At 44.4% G+C, this 21,414-nt stretch overlaps 1 protein-coding gene across 1 annotated transcript in view; it reads left to right on the top strand.

Annotated features, from left to right (window-relative positions):
* LOC115122962 (ephrin-A2-like) overlaps positions 1-21,414 on the top strand; it is a 318,282-nt gene that overhangs the window by 293,458 nt on the left and 3,410 nt on the right. Inside the window, exons 2-3 of the mRNA XM_065009965.1 lie at positions 12,187-12,479; positions 17,539-17,604. Of these exons, the coding sequence (XP_064866037.1) occupies positions 12,187-12,479; positions 17,539-17,604 (359 nt within the window). The remainder of the gene's footprint in view (positions 1-12,186; positions 12,480-17,538; positions 17,605-21,414) is intronic.

Genomic DNA, 21,414 nt, shown 5'->3' with positions numbered 1-21,414 from the left:
GATATGTAGAGAGAGAGAGAGATGTAGAGAGAGAGAGGTAGAGAGAGAGAGATAGAGAGATATGAGAGATATGTAGAGAGACATGTAGGTAGAGAGCGACATATGTAGAGAGAGAGATATATGTAGAGAGATATGTAGAGAGATATGTAGAGAGAGAGAGATATGTAGAGAGATATGTAGAGAGAGAGAGAGATGTAGAGAGAGAGAGGTAGAGGGAGAGAGAGAGATGTAGAGAGAGAGAGATATGTAGAGAGAGAGAGAGATGTAGAGAGAGAGATATGTAGAGAGAGAGAGATGTAGAGAGAGAGATATGAGAGATATGTAGAGAGAGATGTAGGTAGAGAGAGAGATATATGTAGAGAGAGAGATATATGTAGAGAGAGAGACATATGTAGAGAGAGAGATATATGTAGAGAGATATGTAGAGAGAGAGAGAGAGATGTAGAGAGAGAGAGGTAGAGAGAGAGAGAGAGATGTAGAGAGAGAGATATGTAGAGAGAGAGAGATGTAGAGAGAGAGATATGAGAGATATGTAGAGAGAGATGTAGGTAGAGAGATAAGATATGTAGAGAGAGATATATGTAGAGAGAGAGAGAGATGTGTAGAGAGAGAGAGAGAGATATGTAGAGAGAGAGAGAGAGATATGTAGAGAGAGAGAGATATGTAGAGAGAGAGAGAGAGATGTAGAGAGAGAGAGATAGAGTAGAGAGATATATGTAGAGAGCGATAGATGTAGAGATATGTAGAGAGAGATATAGAGAGATATGTAGAGAGAAAAAGATGTAGAGAGAGAGATATGTAGAGAGAGGTAGAGAGAGAGAGATATATGTAGAGAGAGAGATATGTAGAGAGAGGTAGAGAGAGAGAGAGAGAGATGTAGAGAGAGAGATATGTAGAGAGAGATATATGTAGAGAGAGGTAGAGAGAGAGAGAGATGTAGAGAGAGAGATATGTAGAGAGAGATATATGTAGAGAGATATGTAGAGAGAGATGTAGGTAGAGAGCGACATATGTAGAGAGAGAGATATATGTAGAGAGAGAGAGAGATGTGTAAGAGAGAGATGTAGAGAGAGCGATAGATGTAGAGAGATATGTAGAGAGAGAGATAGAGAGATATGTAGAGAGAAAAGATGTAGAGAGAGAGAGATGTGTAGAGAGAGATGTAGAGAGAGCGATAGATGTAGAGAGAGAGAGAGATGTGTAGAGAGAGAGAGAGAGATATATGTAGAGAGATATGTAGAGAGAGAAAAAGATGTAGAGAGAGAGAGAGAGAGATGTGTAGAGAGAGATGTAGAGAGAGCGATAGATGTAGAGAGAGAGAGAGATGTGTAGAGAGAGAGAGAGAGATGTGTAGAGAGAGAGATGTGAGTGAGAGAGATATGTGGATAGAGAGAGAGATGTAGAGTGAGAGATGTAGAGACATACATCCTCCCCCATACATCCTTCCCATACAACCTCCCACATACATCCTCCCACATACATCCTCCCCCATACATCCTCCCACATACATCCTCCCACATACATCCTCCACCATACATCCTCCCCATACATACTCCCCCATACATCCTCCCCATACATCCTCCCCATACATCCTCCCCATGCATCCTCCCCCATGCATCCTCCCCCATGCATCCTCCCCCATGCATCCTCCCCCATACATCCTCCCCATACATACTCCCCCCATACATCCTCCCCATACATCCTCCCCATACATCCTCCCCCATGCATCCTCCCCCATGCATCCTCCCCCATACATCCTCCCCATACATCCTCCCCATACATCCTCCCACATACATCCTCCCCATACATCCTCCCACATACATCCTCCCACATACATCCTCCACCATACATCCTCCCCATACATACTCCCCCATGCATCCTCCCCCATACATCCTCCCACATACATCCTCCCCATACATCCTCCCACATACATCCTCCCACATACATCCTCCACCATACATCCTCCCCATACATACTCCCCATACATCCTCCCCATACATCCTCCCCATGCATCCTCCCCATGCATCCTCCCCCATGCATCCTCCCCCATGCATCCTCCCCATGCATCCTCCCCATGCATCCTCCCCATACATCCTCCCCATACATCCTCCCCCATGCATCCTCCCCCATGCATCCTCCCCATACATCCTCCCCATGCATCCTCCCCCATACATCCTCCCCATACATCCTCCCCCATGCATCCTCCCCATACATCCTCCCCATGCATCCTCACCTCGTTCCAAACATTCCTTGACTTCCTCGTTTGTTTGTTTTTGTTTTGCCAAAGCAGTTTTCCTTGCCATTGGCTGAACATCAACTGGAGGTTAAGTTTGTGTAAACGCCTCGATAGGACAATTGCTCCATGCCTAGTTGGAATAACAGCAGAAATAGAGGGAGAGACGGAGAGTAGGGAGAGGGGGATAGAGAGAGAGGGATAGAGGGAGGGATAACGGGAGAGTAGGGATAGAGGGAGAGTAGGGAGGGAGGGAGAGAGGGATAGAAGGAGAGTAGGGAGGGATAGAGGGATAGAGGGAGAGCAGGGTGGGAGGGATAGAGGGAGAGCAGGGTGGGAGGGAGAGTAGGCAGGGAGGGAGAGTAGGGAGGGAGAGAGGGATAGAAGGAGAGTAGGGAGGGAGAGAGGGATAGAGGGAGAGCAGGGTGGGAGGGATAGAGGGAGAGTAGGCAGGGAGGGAGAGTAGGGAGGAAGAGAGGGATAGGAGAGTAGGGAGGGAGAGAGGGATAGAGGGAGAGCAGGGTGGGAGGGATAGAGGGAGAGTAGGCAGGGAGGGAGAGTAGGGAGGAAGAGAGGGATAGGAGAGTAGGGAGGGAGAGAGGGATAGAGGGAGAGCAGGGTGGGAGGGATAGAGGGAGAGTAGGCAGGGAGGGAGAGAGGGAGGCCTGTCTGTGTTTCTGCTTGACACAAAGAACAATAAACACGTTCCACATGGTGAGTGGTGGGCTCCAGATGCAGGCCGGGCCAGAGGACTAACACGTGGAAATGGCTTCCAGACAGGCCTCAGTGAGAGCACAAAGGGCCATTCTCCCCCCCTAGCCTAGCACCCGCTCCTGTCCTGTCTCTCTCCCTCTCACCCACCATCATCACAACCCTCCAACTCATTCAATTATAAACACAGAGAGACGTCAGTTACATGACTTGTCCACGGAAACTCTCCAGCCAAATCGCTAATGCTAACGTGTTTATATTGGGCTCGCACCAGAAAACGAGTGAGAATACTGGTGACAAATGTTACAGCCCTAGCTAGATCCTAGATTGGACGTTGCTGTGGGTAGGAAGGCCTAGACCGGGGCTCCAATGTAATCAGATGACGTGGTGATGAAAAATGGGTTTGAAGTGTTTAAAAGGGTTGTGTCAAGCTATTAAGTCCATTTGTTTGTATTAAGTCAACTTGCCCAGGTCATCGGTTAATTGCAGAGTAAATTCCCCTGTTTGCTTTGGCTGTGTGTGAAAAATGGAGGGGCGGACGGTGGAGGTAAAAAAAAACAATAAGTAACGTAATTTTCACGTCCTGGCAACCACCAGAAAACATATAGCAACTTCTGCCAAAATCTTCACAATGTAAACCAACCTGGTCCGGCTTTTTGCTGTTGATCCTGGAATTCCAGGACAAATGCCACAAACAAATGAACAATACCATACGTCAGGCTTCCAGAGTCTATACACAGACTGGTGCAGGCATTAAAGACGCATAAAACGGCTGTATGGCGAGTAATCTGGGGTACTGTAGACACAAACTAAAGAGAAATGTTCTACCCCTTGTGGCCCCCATCCACACACACACACACACACACACACACACACACACCACCACCACCACCACCACCATCCTGTGATTTATTCGGCCTGGCCGGTGGTTTGTCTTGTAAAGTGTGTTCTGCAGACAAGCAGCTGGAGTTCTCTGTTGGAAGGGTGGAGCAGGTGGCATGGAGAGCACATGCCTGGTGGTGGGGTGAACTGGTCCGCAGGGAGGGAGAGAGAGAGAGAAAAGGAAAGGAATGCCAGGAGGGGAAAGGTCTGTTTTCTATTGTATCCTGTCTTTCTCTCTCCACTCACGTCATCTCATTAGTCCAGGTGGCCAGGAAGTTCTGATATGGTTGGTCACATGCTCTCTTCCATGGGTGATGGTGCTGCAAGCTTTAAGGTATTGGTCACAATGTTGTCCTAACATATTCTTACTTTAAAAGCAGTAGTTTACTGTATCTTCTGAGACATTTTGAAATTCACTATTGCCATTTTTAATGTCTGTTTTGTAAATCCCCTTTAAACAACATAATCGTTGTTAGACATTGAAAGTATAGAGCTTCAATTTACAGTGGTAGTTTGTTTCATATCCATTTTTATTGAACTATCCCTTTAAGCTTTAAGAGACGTTGTAGAATTCCTGATAGTACAGAAGAGAGCATATCCTAGCTCTTTTTCACCCCCTGAAGACTTAAGAAGTCAGAATAGCGTTCTAAATTACCCATGCTGTCCAATCAGATGTGCTTGTTTGGTTTTGACGTCTTCCCTTTGCAGACGGCTTCTTCCTGCATGCATGGCTTCAAAAGCAGACAGCCTTACAAACAAACATGTATCCCATGAAGTCATAGAGAGGGGCCGAGTTAAAGCACACTGCCGGGGCCTAGCCGAGCTTGACAAGACATGTATCCCATGAAGTCATAGAGAGGGGCCGAGTTAAAGCACACTGCCGGGGCCTAGCCGAACTTGACAAGACATGTATCCCATGAAGTCATAGAGAGGGGCCGAGTTAAAGCACACTGCCGGGGCCTAGCCGAGCTTGACAAGACATGTATCCCATGAAGTCATAGAGAGGGGCCGAGTTAAAGCACACTGCCGGGGCCTAGCCGAGCTTGACAAGACATGTATCCCATGAAGTCATAGAGAGGGGCCGAGTTAAAGCACACTGCCAGGGCCTAGCCGAGCTTGACAAGACATTAGATCAGAGAAAAAGTGGTCTTCAAAAAAACTTCCAAGAAACCCAGGCCAGCATTTAAAGTTCAGCCCTCCTAAATCACCCAGGTATAAACACTTTATAATGCACTTATAAACATTGGGCCTGATTAATTAAGCTCCCGCGGGGGTTTGTTGGTGGTCAGACCGACTGTGAAGACTGAAACTCTCTGGGAGCTTTCAAAGTCCAGGAACTCACCCCAGCTTTTTTTCGTAGTTTGAAAGCTAAATTGATCAATCACCACCATGTGTTTCTGGTCTCAGAGGAATGGGACGGGTGGTTTACAAAATGGCCGCCATGCATGGGGCTTGCTTGTCCACGTTGTATTGAGGGCAGTGAGAATGTTGTGACAACATGTTTGGTGTGTGGAAGGGAAACAGAAAGGGAAAGGGGGATACCTAGTCAGTTGTACAACTGAATGCCTTCAACTGAAATGTGTCTTCCGCATTTAACCCAGTTAACTCTGAATCAGAGAGGTGTGGGGGGCTGCCTTAATCTACATCCACGTCTTGAAGAGGCTGGGCCAGGCGCTAGTGCGTGTTTATAGGCTGTCATAGCAAACCATCAGAGAAGCATCCAGCTTTCCATGCGCTTGTGTTTCAGATGGTATGTTTGCAGCTCAGATGGTATGTTTGCGTCTCAGATGGTATGTTTGTGTTTCAGATGGTATGTTTGTGTTTCAGATGGTATGTTTGTGTTTCAGATGGTATGTTTGTGTTTCAGATGGTATGTTTGCTTCTCACATGGTATGTTTGTGTTTCAGATGGTATGTTTTTGTTTCAGATGGTATGTTTGTGTTTCAGATGGTATGTTTGTGTTTCAGATGGTATGTTTGTGTTTCAGATGGTATGTTTGCTTCTCACATGGTATGTTTGTGTTTCAGATGGTATGTTTGCGTTTCAGATGGTATGTTTGTGTTTCAGATGGTATGTTTGTGTTTCAGATGGTATGTTTGCGTTTCAGATGGTATGTTTGCGTCTCAGATGGTATGTTTTTGTTTCAGATGGTATGTTTGTGTTTCAGATGGTATGTTTGCTTCTCACATGGTATGTTTGTGTTTCAGATGGTATGTTTGTGTTTCAGATGGTATGTTTGTGTTTCATATGGTATGTTTGTCTTTCAGATGGTATGTTTGTGTCTCAGATGGTATGTTTGTGTTTCAGATGGTATGTTTCAGATGGTATGTTTGTGTTTCAGATGGTATGTTTGTGTTTCAGATGGTATGTTTGCTTCTCAGATGGTATGTTTGTGTTTCAGATGGTATGTTTGCGTTTCAGATGGTATGTTTGCGTCTCAGATGGTATGTTTGTGTTTCAGATGGTATGTTTGCGTTTCAGATGGTATGTTTGCCTCTCAGATGGTATGTTTGTGTTTCAGATGGTATGTTTGTGTTTCAGATGGTATGTTTGCTTCTCACATGGTATGTTTGCTTCTCAAATGGTATGTTTGTGTTTCAGATGCTATATTTGCATTTCAGATGGTATGTTTGTGTTTCAGATGGTATGTTTGCCTCTCCGATGGATTGTTTGCGTTTCAGATGGTATGTGTGAATCTCAGATGGTATGTTTACGTCTCAGATGGTATGTGTGCATCTCAGATGGTATGTGTTGCATCTCAGATGGTATGTTTACGTCTCAGATGGTATGTGTGCATCTCAGATGGTATGTGTGCATCTCAGATGGTATGTGTGCATCTCAGATGGTATGTTTACGTCTCAGATGGTATGTGTGCATCTCAGATGGTATGTGTGCATCTCAGATGGTATGTGTGCATCTCAGATGGTATGTGTGCGAATAACCTGTAGAAATTTGTTAGTCGGGTATATCGCATGAGTCAGTAGCTTTGTTCCAGGGTGTCAGTGTGCTACGTCCATACCAGTCGGCTCACTAGCTATGATCCAGGGCATTATGTTAACCACTGTTACGTATGTAGCTACCGAGTACACATTAGCTAGCTAGTACACACAGGGCCGTAACTACAGTACATATGAGATCACCGAGTCCACACCTCTGTAATGTTTTTCAATTTTAAAAAAACTTATTGTTGATAGATAGTAGTATAGTAGAATACACCAGGTGCAATTTCAGAACTCAGTTTTCCTTTTGTTATGTGTCACTCACTGACAGTCACTCAATTAGCCCATGTCAGTTAAAACAGTTCAGATAGGTAAATGAGTCATGCCGGCTATCTAAACTTGTAGTAATCATGGCCGAAACCAACATCCTCTATGGCACCGTTAGCGATGTCTGAGCTTGTATACAGCGTTTGTGTCCTGAGAAGGTATCTGCTGACACAACACACTATTGAGCCATCGGGGTGGAACTCATCTCCCACCTGACAGGAGTAAACTGGAGCCAGGATGATGTTTGATTTGCTGTAAATGTCTGAAAGGGGGAAGGTACGGGGGACGGCTTCAACAGAACCACCAATCACCACATGGAAGTGACAGTGGGTGAGGGGAGTGCTGAGGCTGGCGCGAGGGATTGATTGCAAGACCACAGATGACTTGCATGCAATAGTTCTCCCTCACACATACGCACACACACACACACATACGCACACACACACACACACACACACACACACACACACACACACACACACACACACACACACACACACACACACACACACACACACACACACACACACACACACACACACACACACACACACAACACAGCACAACACAACACACACACACACCCCTGGCTGCTGTTTTATTGATATTCGGATCTGATATTGTTCCTCTCCTCCCACCTGACTGCTTAACGAGGTCATTTCCTACAAAGTGTCACCGAGCTCCATCAAACCCTTCCTCAATCTGACTCCAATAGCCATTAATGACTGGCAATCTGCCTCCACTGGCCCTTAATGACTGGCATTCTGCTTCCACTGGCCATCTGACTGGCACTGGCCCTTAGTGACTGCCATTCTGCTTCCACTGGCCATTAATGACTGGCAATCTGCCTCCACTGACCCTTAATAACTGGCAATCTGCCCCCACTGGCCATTAATGACTGGCAATCTGCCCCCACTGGCCATTAATGACTGGCAATCTGCCTCCACTGGCCCTTAGTGACTGCCATTCTGCTTCCACTGGCCATTAATGACTGGCAATCTGCATCCACTGGCCCTTAATAACTGGCAATCTGACCCCACTGGCCATTAATGACCGGCAATCTGCCTCCACTGGCCATTCATGACTGGCAATCTGCCCCCACTGGCCATTAATGACTGGCAATCTGCCTCCACTGGCCATTAATGACTGGCAATCTGCCCCCAATGGCCATTAAAGACTGGCAATCTGCCTCCACTGGCCCTTAGTGACTGGCAATCTGCCTCCTCTGGCCCTTATTGACTGGCATTCTGCTTCCACTGGCCATTAATGGCTAGCAATCTGCCCCCACTGGCCATTAATGACGGGCAATCTGCCTCCGCTGGCCCTTAATGACTGGCAATCTGCCTCCACTGGCCATTAATGACTGGCAATCTGCCTCCGCTGGCCCTTAATGACTGGCAATCTGCCTCAACTGGCCATTAATGATGACAGTCTGTCTCCATTGTCATTAATGACTGGCAATCTGCCTCCACTGGCCATTAATGACTGGCAATCTGCATCCACTGGCCATTAATGACTGGCAGTCTGCTTCCACTGGCCATTAATGACTGGAAATCTGCCCCCACTGGCCATTAATAACTGTCAATCTGCTGCCACTGGCCATTAATACCTGGCAATCTGCCTCCGCTGGCCCTTAATGACTGTCAATCTGCCTCCACTGAGCATTAATGACTGGCATTCTGCTTCCACTGGCCATTAATGACTGGCAATCTGCCTCCACTGGCCCTTAGTGACTGGCTTTCTGCTTCCACTGGTCATTAATGGCTGGCAATCTGCCTCCACTGGCCCTTAGTGACTTGCAATCGTCCTCCACTGGCCATTAATGGCTGGCAATCTGCCTCCACTGGCTCTTAGTGACTGGCATTCTGCTTCCACTGGTCATTAATGGCTGGTAATCTGCCTCCGCTGGCCCTTAGTGACTGGCAATCTGCCTCCGCTGGCCCTTAGTGACTGGCAATCTGCCTCCGCTGGCCATTAATGATGACATCTGCCTCCCACTGGCCCTTAATGACTGGCAATCTGCCTCCACTGGTGACTGGCCATTAATGACTGGCAATCTGCAACTGGCCCTCTGCCACTCCATTAATGACTGGCAATCTGCCTCCGGCCCTTAATGACTGACAATACTTGAGATGATCCTTAATGACTGGCAATCTGCCTCCACTGGCCAACTGGCAGCTGGCAGGGAAATCTGGCCATTAATAACTGGGAGGGGGCAATCTGCCTCCACTGGGGGGACTGGAGAAGATCCTCACACAGCAGCTGGATAGGCCCCTCTAACACTAATTCCAACCCCCTCAGATTAGCTGTCATCTGATGCCAGGCCAGCCTGCAACTCCGTTCTCCCCCCTCCATAACCCGTACCCCCATCTTACCCCTCTGGTGGTCCCCTATGCCCCCTCACTTTTCCACGCTGAGCCCACGAGCTGCAACTGATCTGGCCATACTTTCACCAACATGGCTGGTGTTTGTACACAGGTTTATCACTACAAGACTCAAAATGGTGTCGTCACTTCTCCCCATCAAAGCCCTTTGAAGGATTATGGGCCTGATGGCCCAGGACATTGGAGAGGGAGAAGTGGCGCACCGTCCAATGGGGACTCTTTAGGGGTGACTTATTCACGGGTCAGTCTGTGAATTTGGGGTCAGTGTGTCAAAACTTTTCACATATTGGCTTCAGAGTTTATGTGGTTAATTACGATACACAGTACACAGTAGAAATACAGTACACACCAAGAGCAGATTTCACATGTATGAAAACAGTTCTGATGTGTAAACCACGGTTGTATATGGTTGGGCCGTATACAGATGTTTATACCGTTTCTCTACCGGGGTATATACGAAGTAGAGGTCGACCGATTCATCCAAATGGCCGATTAATTAGGGCCGATTTCAAGTTTTCATAACATTTGGAAATCTGTGTTTTTGGGCCCCGATTTGCCGATTTTTAAAAATGTTTTTTTTTATATATACCTTTATTTAACTAGGCAAGTCAGTTAAGAACACATTCTTATTTTCAATGACGCCTAGGAACGGTGGGTTAACTGCCTTGTTCAGGGGCAGAACGACAGATTTTCACCTTGTCAGCTCGAGGGATCCATTCTTGCAACCTTACAGTTAACTAGTCCAACGCAAGAACGACCTGCCTCTCTCTCGTTGCACTCCACAAGACCTGTTACGCGAATGCAGTAAGCCAAGGTAAGTTGCTAGCTAGCATTAAACTTATCTTCTAAAAAAAATAATCAATCATAATCACTAGTTAACTACACATGGTGGCTGATGATATTACTAGATATTATCTACCATGTGCTGCGTTGCATATAATCTGACTGAGCATACAAGCATACAAGTATCTAAGTGAGTGGTGGTAGGCAGAAGCAGGCGCGTAAATATTCATTCAATCAGCACTTCCGTGCGTTTTGCCAGCAGCTCTTTGTTGAGCGTCAAGCATTGCGCTGTTTATGACTTTAAGCCTATCAACTCCCGAGATGAGGCTGGTGTAACCAAAGTGAAATGGCTAGCTAGTTAGCGCACGCTAATAGCGTTTCAAACGTCACTCGCTCTGAGCCTTGGAGTGGTTGTTTCCCTTGCTCTGCATGGGTAACGCTGCTTCGATGGTGGCTGTAGTCGTTGTGTTGCTGGTTCGAGCCCAGGGAGGAGCGAGGAGAGGGACGGAAGCTATACTGTTACACTGGCAATACTAAAGTGCCTATAAGAACATCCAATAGTCAAAGGTTAATGAAATACAAATGGTATAGAGGGAAATAGTTTTATAATTCCTATAATAACTACAACCTTAAACTTCTTACCTGGGAATATTGAAGACTCATGTTAAAAGGAACCACCAGCTTTCATATGTTCTCATGTTCTGAGCAAGGAACTGAAACGTTAGCTTCCTTACATAGCACATATTGCACTTTTACTTTCTTCTCCAACACTTTTTTTTGCATTATTTAAACTAAATTGAACATGTTTCTTGATTTACTTGAGGCTAAATTGATTTTATTGATGTATTATATTAAGTTAAAATAAGTGTTAATTCAGTATTGTAATTGTCATTATTACAAATAAATAAATAAAAATCAGCCGATTAATCGGTATCGGCTTTTTTGGTCCTCCAATAATCGGTATCGGCGTTGAAAAATCATAATTGGTAGACATCTAATACGAAGTTACTGAATGTGCACACAAGGGGCGCTAAAAACTACAACTTTTCCCCCAAAATGAGTTATTTTACAAATTAAAAAAGTAGGCAAACAGGGATGTTGATCTTGACATCTAGCCACCTAACTAGTAAGGTAACAAACCAAATGCAGAGCTGAGCCCTGAGCTGGATATAATTTATTTGACACATCTTAGATTTCTTACAGTTATACTTAACCTATAGTTATAAGCAGTGGCGTAGCACGTGCCCCCCGATGCCCCCAAACGACTTGTTACTTCCGCAAAACTATTAGGAAAATCCACATGTAGTGTGATTGAGCCAAACAGAGGACTAGGGCCTGGAGAAAGTGGAGATGGAGCCACGCAATCGTCTTCTAGGCTATGATTTGTGTGCTTGCGTTTCACTTGGCCCCGCGCGATGGAGCGAATAGCCATGGGGGCAAGGGCAGTATAGCTCCCTGTAAACATGCACCACCGTGCAGGTGCTCAATTTGTATCGAAATAGCCATGGGCGACAGTCATTTGGCCATAGCTGGGCGAGAGCCAGGGCCCTGTGAAAGAGCTTAATGAAGCCGCTCTCACTCTGTGAACCCCTGCCTCCAGGCCGTTGTCCTCCTTCTGCACCAATTCACCACCTCTTCCTCATCCTCCTCACCCAGCTCCTTTGTCCATAGAATATTAGCACCATGTTATGCTGTATGAGTATGTATCAGATGGACGATAGGTGCTGTTGATAGGTAGTGTTTTGGGCCCAAGTCTGTCGTTGAGAGTGCTTTAGGTGGAATGCATAGTCATTTAGTTGGGTCACTCAGGGGGAGCAACATTGGCCACTTTAACAATGGTTCATCTGGAGCTCTGTTAGAGTACATGCCTATATTACATGTTTATAAAACAGTTGATGTTAATATTTAGCCTCTGTCTCATCTGCAGGTTTCTCCATGGGGAGTACACCGTGGAGGTGGCCATCAACGACTACCTGGACATCTACTGCCCCCACTACGAGGACCCGCTCCCCCTGGAGCGCATGGAGCGTTACATCCTCTTCATGGTCAACTACGACGGCTACACCACCTGCGACCACCGCATGAAGGGCTTCAAGCGCTGGGAGTGCAACCGGCCACAGAGCCCCAACGGACCGCTCAAGTTCTCCGAGAAGTTCCAGCTCTTCACTCCCTTCTCACTAGGGTTTGAGTTCCGGCCGGGTCATGAGTACTACTACATCTGTAAGTAGAACATTTGATTCACCCCCACACTGGTTATGTCCCCAAGTTAGGTAGAGATATGCGAAGAAGAAATGACTTACCACACCAAACAGAAGCATCTGCAACCCGTCAAGAACATTCACCGCTGTCAACCCATCGCTCTTTAGTTGATGAAGTTCAGGGAATGTCAGACGGATCTACTTGTCTCCTGGTCAGTTGAAGGTTGATTTGATCTCATTTGGTGGGAAGCAGGGGAGGAAGGGGAGGAAGCCAAAATAGCGGTAGGGGTTTAATTAATAGACTTTGCTTTGTGGTTTCATTTGGCTCTCATGCATGGCTCCCTGCTAGTGCCAGGGCTAGGAACCAACCAGAAACGGTCTGTTCACACCACAGTGTGAGAGCCAGAGAGGTAGAGCACAGCCTGTATACACAGACAAGTGGCGGATGATTATTCTGCATCAAAACCAACTTTACCTTCTATTTACTAGAAAAGAACGATTGTTACCAGGTACTTCTTTGAAGTAATTCAATATAACTACAAACCAGTTGATATCAAATGGTTCCTTGCGCTAATTAGTTGAATTTAAACAAAATATAGTTACGTGGCAAAAGCAATGTTATTAAGCTGTTACAAGGAAAATGATGGAGCGTGAAATAAAGCCATGAAGCGTAATCAAACAGACTGTTACCAATCACAACATACCAGAGGGGAGCCCGGACATATTGTTTATCTCTCCGGTTGACTTGTCCATCCACGTGTTGTGCCTGACCTGCCATCCTTTTGTGTGGCGCCCCGGCGCATCCCATTTTCTTACACCCCTTGATTAAAATTCAAAATTGTCAAATGGCAGCAAGCTATTAGCTGGGTGCTTAGCTTCACAGGGCGTGATCGGTGCAAAACCAGTTGCCGGCGACCTCATGCAGAACGCTTCAAATTATGCTGATTGGTCAAATCATATTTAGCCAAGGGAACTTGATGGGGGTAATTGTGTCGTTCTGGCTCCGGACTGCGGTGCAGCGGGTTATACACGGCCAGACAGACGTGACACCTCGCCTATCGGATGCATCACACCCACACACGCCCACTTTGACTTCAAGGTCACGGTATGCACGCCAATTCCCATTTTCCTGCTTCGGAGGCGTTTTCCCCCTTTCCGTGGTCACATGTCCCAGGTGCAGTGTGTTCATGTGCAGGACAGGCCCTGTGAAAGGTGTTCTTTGGGGGGGTTGCTACTAGCGTTAGCACAGTGACGGGTCCCATAGACTTCCAGTCATTGAGCCCCCTACCTTTCTACCCCTCCCCTCTCCCCCATCCCTCTACCCCATACCCCCCTATACCCCTACCCCTCTATCCTATAACCCCTATCCCCCTACCCTCTAACCCCTTCTCCACCCCCTCTCCACCCCATGTGCACTCAGGCGCAAATACCAAATATGCACACTCAAATACAAACCCAAATAAACACACCCACCTTGAACACAAACCACACACCTTTTCCCATCTGGATTGATTCCCTACTGTTTTTTTAAAAGACCAAATACCAAAAATGCTGATGCAAGAAAGTGGCCATTTTGGTACCTGATATTTTATATTTTAATGAAAATAAAACAGTGTTATTATATGAATACCGAATATATAAAATAAAAATAGTGTTATTTTATGGACAACAAGATACAAAGTAAAACAGTGTTATTTTATGGATAACAAGAGACAAAGTAAAACAGTGTTATTTTATGGATAACAAGACAAAGTAAAACAGTGTTATTTTATGGATAACAAGACAAAGTAAAACAGTGTTATTTTATGGATACCGAGAGACAAAGTAAAACATCATTTGCCACAGTGAAATGACAAAAGTACAAAATAGTTTTCCAAGGTTAAAATGCAGCACTACGTCCAAATCAGTGGAGGCTGCTGAGGGGAAGACGGCTCATAACAATCACTGGAACGGAGCGAATGGAATGGCATCAAACACATGGAAACCATGTGTTTGATGTATTTGATACCATTCCACTAATTCCGCTCCAGCCATTATCATGAGCCCGTCCTCTCCAATTAAGGTGCCACCAACCTTCTGTGGCCCAAAGTCTCTCTCTGGCTCTCTCGCTGGTTCAAATCAAATCAAATGATATCACAACTGATGTAGACTATTCAGTGAAATGCTTCCCTACGAGCATCCCAACGATGCAGTTTAAAAATATTTTTAAATAATAATAAAAATAGTAACAAGGTATAAAATACACAAGAATGGAGGTATATACAGGGAGTACCAGTACCAGATCAATGTGCAGAGGTATGAGTCACTTGAGGTAGATATGTACATGAAGGCAGGGTAAAGTGACTAGGTATCAGGATAGATAATAATAAGGTATTTGAGGTAGATATGTACATGAAGGCAGGGTAAAGTGACTAGTCATCAGGATAGATAATAATAAGGTATTTGAGGTAGATATGTACATGAAGGCAGGGTAAAGTGACTAGGTATCAGGATATATAATAATAAGGTATTTGAGGTAGATATGTACATGAAGGCAGGGTAAAGTGACTAGGTATCAGGATATATAATAATAAGGTATTTGAGGTAGATATGTACATGAAGGCAGGGTAAAGTGACTAGGTATCAGGATATATAATAATAAGGTATTTGAGGTAGATATGTACATGAAGGCAGGGTAAAGTGACTAGGCATCAGGATAGATAATAATAAGGTATTTGAGGTAGATATGTACATGAAGGCAGGGTAAAGTGACTAGGCATCAGGATAGATAATAATAAGGTATTTGAGGTAGATATGTACATGAAGGCAGGGTAAAGTGACTAGTCATCAGGGTAGATAATAATAAGGTATTTGAGGTAGATATGTACATGAAGGCAGGGTAAAGTGACTAGTCATCAGGGTAATTAATTAATAAGGTATTTGAGGTACATATGTACATGAAGGCAGGGTAAAGTGACTAGGCATCAGGATATATAATAATAAGGTATTTGAGGTAGATATGTACATGAAGGCAGGGTAAAGTGACTAGGCGTCAGGATAGATAATAATAAGGTATTTGAGGTAGATATGTACATGAAGGCAGGGTAAAGTGACTAGGCGTCAGGATAGATAATAATAAGGTATTAGAGGTAGATATGTACATGAAGGCAGGGTAAAGTGACTAGTCATCAGGATAGATAATAATAAGGTATTTGAGGTAGATATGTACATGAAGGCAGGGTAAAGTGACTAGGTATCAGGATATATAATAATAAGGTATTTGAGGTAGATATGTACATGAAGGCAGGGTAAAGTGACATCAGGATAGATAATAATAAGGTATTTGAGGTAGATATGTACATGAAGGCAGGGTAAAGTGACTAGGCATCAGGGTAGATAATAATAAGGTATTTGAGGTAGATATGTACATGAAGGCAGGGTGAAATGACTAGGCATCAGGATAGATAATAATAAGGTATTTGAGGTAGATATGTACATGAAGGCAGGGTAAAGGGACATCAGGATAGATAATAATAAGGTATTTGAGGTAGATATGTACATGAAGGCAGGGTAAAGTGACTAGGCATCAGGATAGATAATAATAAGGTATTTGAGGTAGATATGTACATGAAGGCAGGGTAAAGAGACTAGGCATCAGGATAGATAATAAGGTATTTGAGGTAGATATGTACATGAAGGCAGGGTAAAGTGACTAGTCATCAGGGTAGATAATAATAAGTTATTTGAGGTAGATATGTACATGAAGGCAGGGTAAAGTGACTAGACATCAGGATAGATAATAATAAGGTATTTGAGGTAGATATGTAGATGAAGGCAGGGTAAAGTGACTAGTCATCAGGATAGGTAATAATATGGTATTTGAGGTAGATATGTACATGAAGGCAGGGTAAAGTGACTAGACATCAGGATAGATAATAATAAGGTATTTGAGGTAGATATGTACATGAAGGCAGGGTAAAGTGACTAGACATCAGGATAGATAATAATATGGTATTTGAGGTAGATATGTACATGAAGGCAGGGTAAAGTGACTAGGCATCAGGATAGATAATAATAAGAGTAAAATAAAGAACAGAGTAGCAGCAGCATATGATGAATGTTAAAGAGTGTGTCAGTTTGCGTGTGTTTTGTCTGTGTGTGCGTATAGTGTATGTGGATGTGTATAGGATCCATGCAAGATAGAGTCAGTGCAGATAGTTCGGGTACCATTAATTGACTATTTAGCAGTCGGGCTATTCTTTCTTTGGCTATTCCCGATGCTGTGGTGTTTTGGTTCTTTCCAGTGATGCTATTAGCATATCAGAGGTTGCACTGAGTTGCTTGTTGTTTTTCCTTACTGAGCCATATGGTGGGTGAGTAAACTGAGGAACTTGGACCGTGAAGTAGTGGAGTTTTGTTCCTAGCACTCCCAGTCACAGCCTGCAAAGTGATTAGTGAGCTAAACTAACGTCTCAGGACATGCAGCACCTGGCCATCACGGTGTTCCGTGTTCCAACTGTTAGAGGGACAGGGTTACACAAGAAGATAAGGGTCAAAAACTCCTCAGGTGTTACAAAATACCAGGTTGGTTACCGTTGTTTTCACACAGAATTGCATCCTGCCCCTCAACGGGTTGCTTATAAAATGGCGTGAATTAATTTTGCGGGGAGACTGAAAGAGGATTGAAAGAGGACTGAAAGAGGATTGAAAGAGGACTGAAAGAGGACTGAAAGAAGACTGAAAGAGGATTGAAAGAGGACTGAAAGAGGACTGAAAGAAGACTGAAAGAAGACTGAAAGAGGACTGAAAGAAGACTGAAAGAAGACTGAAAGAGGACTGATGGATCACCTCTGTGAAATCTGGATCCAATGAGTGTAGGGGACATGTCAGTTATAGCCCTCTAATGGAACGTACTTACTGTTCTTCCCAGGCAGTATAATTTCAGCTATTTTCTCAGAGATTTGACAAATAAACTGCTGCTGAATGTGTTTGAATGTGTTATTCATTAACAAACACATCCCTCTCTCTCTCTCTCTCTCTCTCTCTCTCTCTCTCTCTCTCTCTCTCTCTCTCTTTCTCTTGCTCTCTCTCTCTCGTTCCAGCGTCTCCACACCCTAACCTTGTCGGTAAACCCTGCTTGAAGTTGAAAGTCTATGTCAAGCCCACAAGTGAGTATTTTCTTCTCTATCCAGTCTTTAGGGAATGTCGTTGTGAAATTGCTTCCACTCCATTTTAGTTTCACTGGCCTTTGTTCAGAACAAAAACATTCTTTCTCTTTCTAACTTTGCCATTCATTCTGCCTTGTGAAGAATGGGTGTAGTCAGCAAACGAGACAGCAACACGTTCCATGATGTTGTAGAGCTTTTCATCACACCCATTGTGCATTATATTGCTGTATAGGAATCCATATATATTCATGTCTACAAATAGATAGAAATGTGTTAACTGATCAGATAGATAGAAATGTGTTAACTGATCAGATAGATAGAAATGTGTTAACTGATCAGACAGATATAAATGTGTTAACTGATCAGATATATAGAAATGTGTTAACTGATCAGATAGAAATGTGTTAACTGATCAGACAGATATAAATGTGTTAACTGATCAGACAGATATAAATGTGTTAACTGATCAGATAGATAGAAATGTGTTAACTGATCAGACAGATAGAAATATGTTAACTGATCAGACAGATATAAATGTGTTAACTGATCAGACAGATATAAATGTGTTAACTGATCAGACAGATATAAATGTGTTAACTGATCAGATAGATAGAAATGTGTTAACTGATCAGACAGATAGAAATGTGTTAACTGATCAGACAGATAGAAATGTGTAATTGATCAGATAGAAATGTGTTAACTGTTCAGATAGAAATGTGTTAACTGATCAGACAGATATAAATGTTAACTGATCAGACAGATAGAAATGTGTTAACTGATCAGACAGATAGAAATGTGTTAACTGATCAGACAGATAGAAATGTGTTAACTGATCAGACAGATATAAATGTGTTAACTGATCAGACAGATATAAATGTGTTAACTGATCAGATAGATAGAAATGTGTTAACTGATCAGATAGATAGAAATGTGTTAACTGATCAGATAGATAGAAATGTGTTAACTGATCAGATAGATATAAATGTGTTAACTGATCAGACAGATATAAATGTGTTAACTGATCAGATATATAGAAATGTGTTAACTGATCAGATAGATAGAAATGTGTTAACTGATCAGATAGATAGAAATGTGTTAACTGATCAGACAGATATAAATGTGTTAACTGATCAGATAGATATAAATGTGTTAACTGATCAGACAGATATAAATGTGTTAACTGATCAGATAGATAGAAATGTGTTAACTGATCAGATGGATAGAAATGTGTTAACTGATCAGACAGATATAAATGTGTTAACTGATCAGATAGATAGACATGTGTTAACTGATCAGATAGATAGAAATGTGTTAACTGATCAGATAGATAGAAATGTGTTAACTGATCAGATAGATAGAAATGTGTTAACTGATCAGATAGATATAAATGTGTTAACTGATCAGATAGATGATAGAGGGTAGAGGCAAGGCAGGTTTTGGTGCGATACTCTCCAAGCAGTTGGAGAGCACTCAACCGTGAAATGTGTGAACTTTCCCAGCATAGTTCCACATCTCTCATTCTGAACCATATTAACCCAGGGATGGTAGACAAACAGCAGGACCACCTGTGGGTCAGAGACTAACCTGCAAAGCCCTCTGCTTGGTGATTGATGATGTTAAACGTTCATTCCATCTCTGTCTTTGCTCAGAGCACTATCATCCAGACCCCTATTTAAGACTGCTTATGATCCCTGCCCTCTTGAGTCAAACCACTAGGACTCTGTAACGAAACACATACAGACACAAACACAAACACACACACACACACACACACACACACACACACACACACACACACACACGCGCGCGTGTGCGCGCACACACACACACACACCCACACACACACACACACTGCAGTCAGAGGTAGATGCTACTGCTTTCACAGTCTGGTGGAAATAATTAATCTGACGTGGGCCAGATAGCGATCCAAACTTTGACCTCCAACTAGTCATCGTTCACCAAAGCCCGATGCTGTGGTGTCCCACACAGATCGGTTGACCTCCAACTAGTCATAGTTCACCAAAGCCTGATGCTCCCACAGAGATCTGTTGACCTCCAACTAATCATCGTTCACCAAAGCCTGATGCTCCCACAGAGATCTGTTGACCTCCAACTAGTCATCGTTCACCAAAGCCTGATGCTCCCACAGAGATCTGTTGACCTCCAACTAGTCATCGTTCACCAAAGCCTGATGCTCCCACAGACATCTGTTGACCTCCAACTAGTCATCGTTCACCAAAGCCTGATGCTCCCACAGACATCTGTTGACCTCCAACTAGTCATCGTTCACCAAAGCCTGATGCTCCCACAGAGATCTGTTGACCTCCAACTAGTCATCGTTCACCAAAGCCTGATGCTCCCACAGACATCTGTTGACCTCCAACTAGTCATCTTTCACCAAAGCCCGATGCTCCCACAGAGATCTGTTGACCTCCAACTAGTCATCGTTCACCAAAGCCCGATGCTCCCACAGACATCTGTTGACCTCCAACTAGTCATCGTTCACCAAAGCCCGATGCTCCCACAGAGATCTGTTGCAGAAGCAGGCAGCAGAGCAGGTACTGGCCATAAACTAGGGCTGTATTGTGGCAAGCAAACAAAACACAGGAAAACAGTCCTAATGTTGGCAACAAACATCATTATGTTGTCGTCCAGTTGCATGTTTTTATTTTCCAAGCTATAGAACACAATACTTTACATACTGCACGTTTTTAAAGGACCAAAGAGTTTGACCTGCTTCGTGTTTTCATTTTTGCCATGGAAAAAATATTGTGATCCTGGTATTGTCCCAGCCCAACCATAAACATGAGGTTTAAAGTTGGCGTAACCTCAGACCAGCGTTGGTGCGAGGTGACATTCTCCACTGCTCTTTAAAGAATCATTTTGTAAATCTCCTGAGGACAGGTTATACACATCCAATGTGCTTCCAAAACCTTACGGGTCACTATGGAGTAGTTAGGATGTACCCACAAGGTACGGCCCAATCTGGCCCTCATACCATCATGGCCACCTAATAAACCCCTCCCTCCTCTCTCCTCTAACTATTCCCCAGGTCGTTGCTGTACATGAGAATGTGTTCTCAGTCAATTGACCAGTTTATCGGTTATATTAGGGGTTACATGTATTGTATTTTTTGATACGGTATATTTAGTGCTCTTGTACTGCAGGCCTATGCCTTTCCATGTGCAATGTTGTAGGGTTTGAATGGACAGGTTTCATTTCAGCTGGTTGTTTATCCAGTTGCTTTTAAAGGCAGCTCGATGAAGGCAGACAGCCCCCCCATGAAGGCAGACCCCCCGATGAAGGCAGACAGTCCCCCCGATGAAGGCAGACAGGCCCCCCCATGAAGGCAGACACCCCCACCCCGATGAAGGCAGACAGCCCCCTCCCGATGAAGGCAGACAGCCCCCCGATGAAGGAAGACAGCCCCCCATGAAGGCAGACACCCCCACCCCGATGAAGGCAGACAGGCCCCCCACCCCGATGAAGGCAGACAGCCCCCCACCCCGATGAAGGCAGAGAGCCCCCCCCATGAAGGCAGACACCCCCACCCCGATGAAGGCAGACCGCCCCCCCATGAAGGCAGATGAAGGCAGACACCCCACCCCGATGAAGGCAGACAGCCCCCCCTCCCAGAAACAAATTCCGTCTGCAGTTGTATGTTCCTTCTCTGACTCACAGAAGGCATTCATTCATTTTAAGCTGTTTGTACGAAGCCTTTGGAGAAAAGGAAAGGTATTAAACTACTGTGTCAATATTTGGAACAGTGTCATTTCCTGGTGATTTCCACTTGGAGTTTATTAACCTGAC

Source organism: Oncorhynchus nerka, linkage group LG25 (genome assembly GCF_034236695.1).
Source record: "Oncorhynchus nerka isolate Pitt River linkage group LG25, Oner_Uvic_2.0, whole genome shotgun sequence".
Classification (NCBI taxonomy): Eukaryota; Metazoa; Chordata; class Actinopteri; order Salmoniformes; family Salmonidae; genus Oncorhynchus; species Oncorhynchus nerka.
This window is presented reverse-complemented; position numbering and strand designations above follow the sequence as displayed.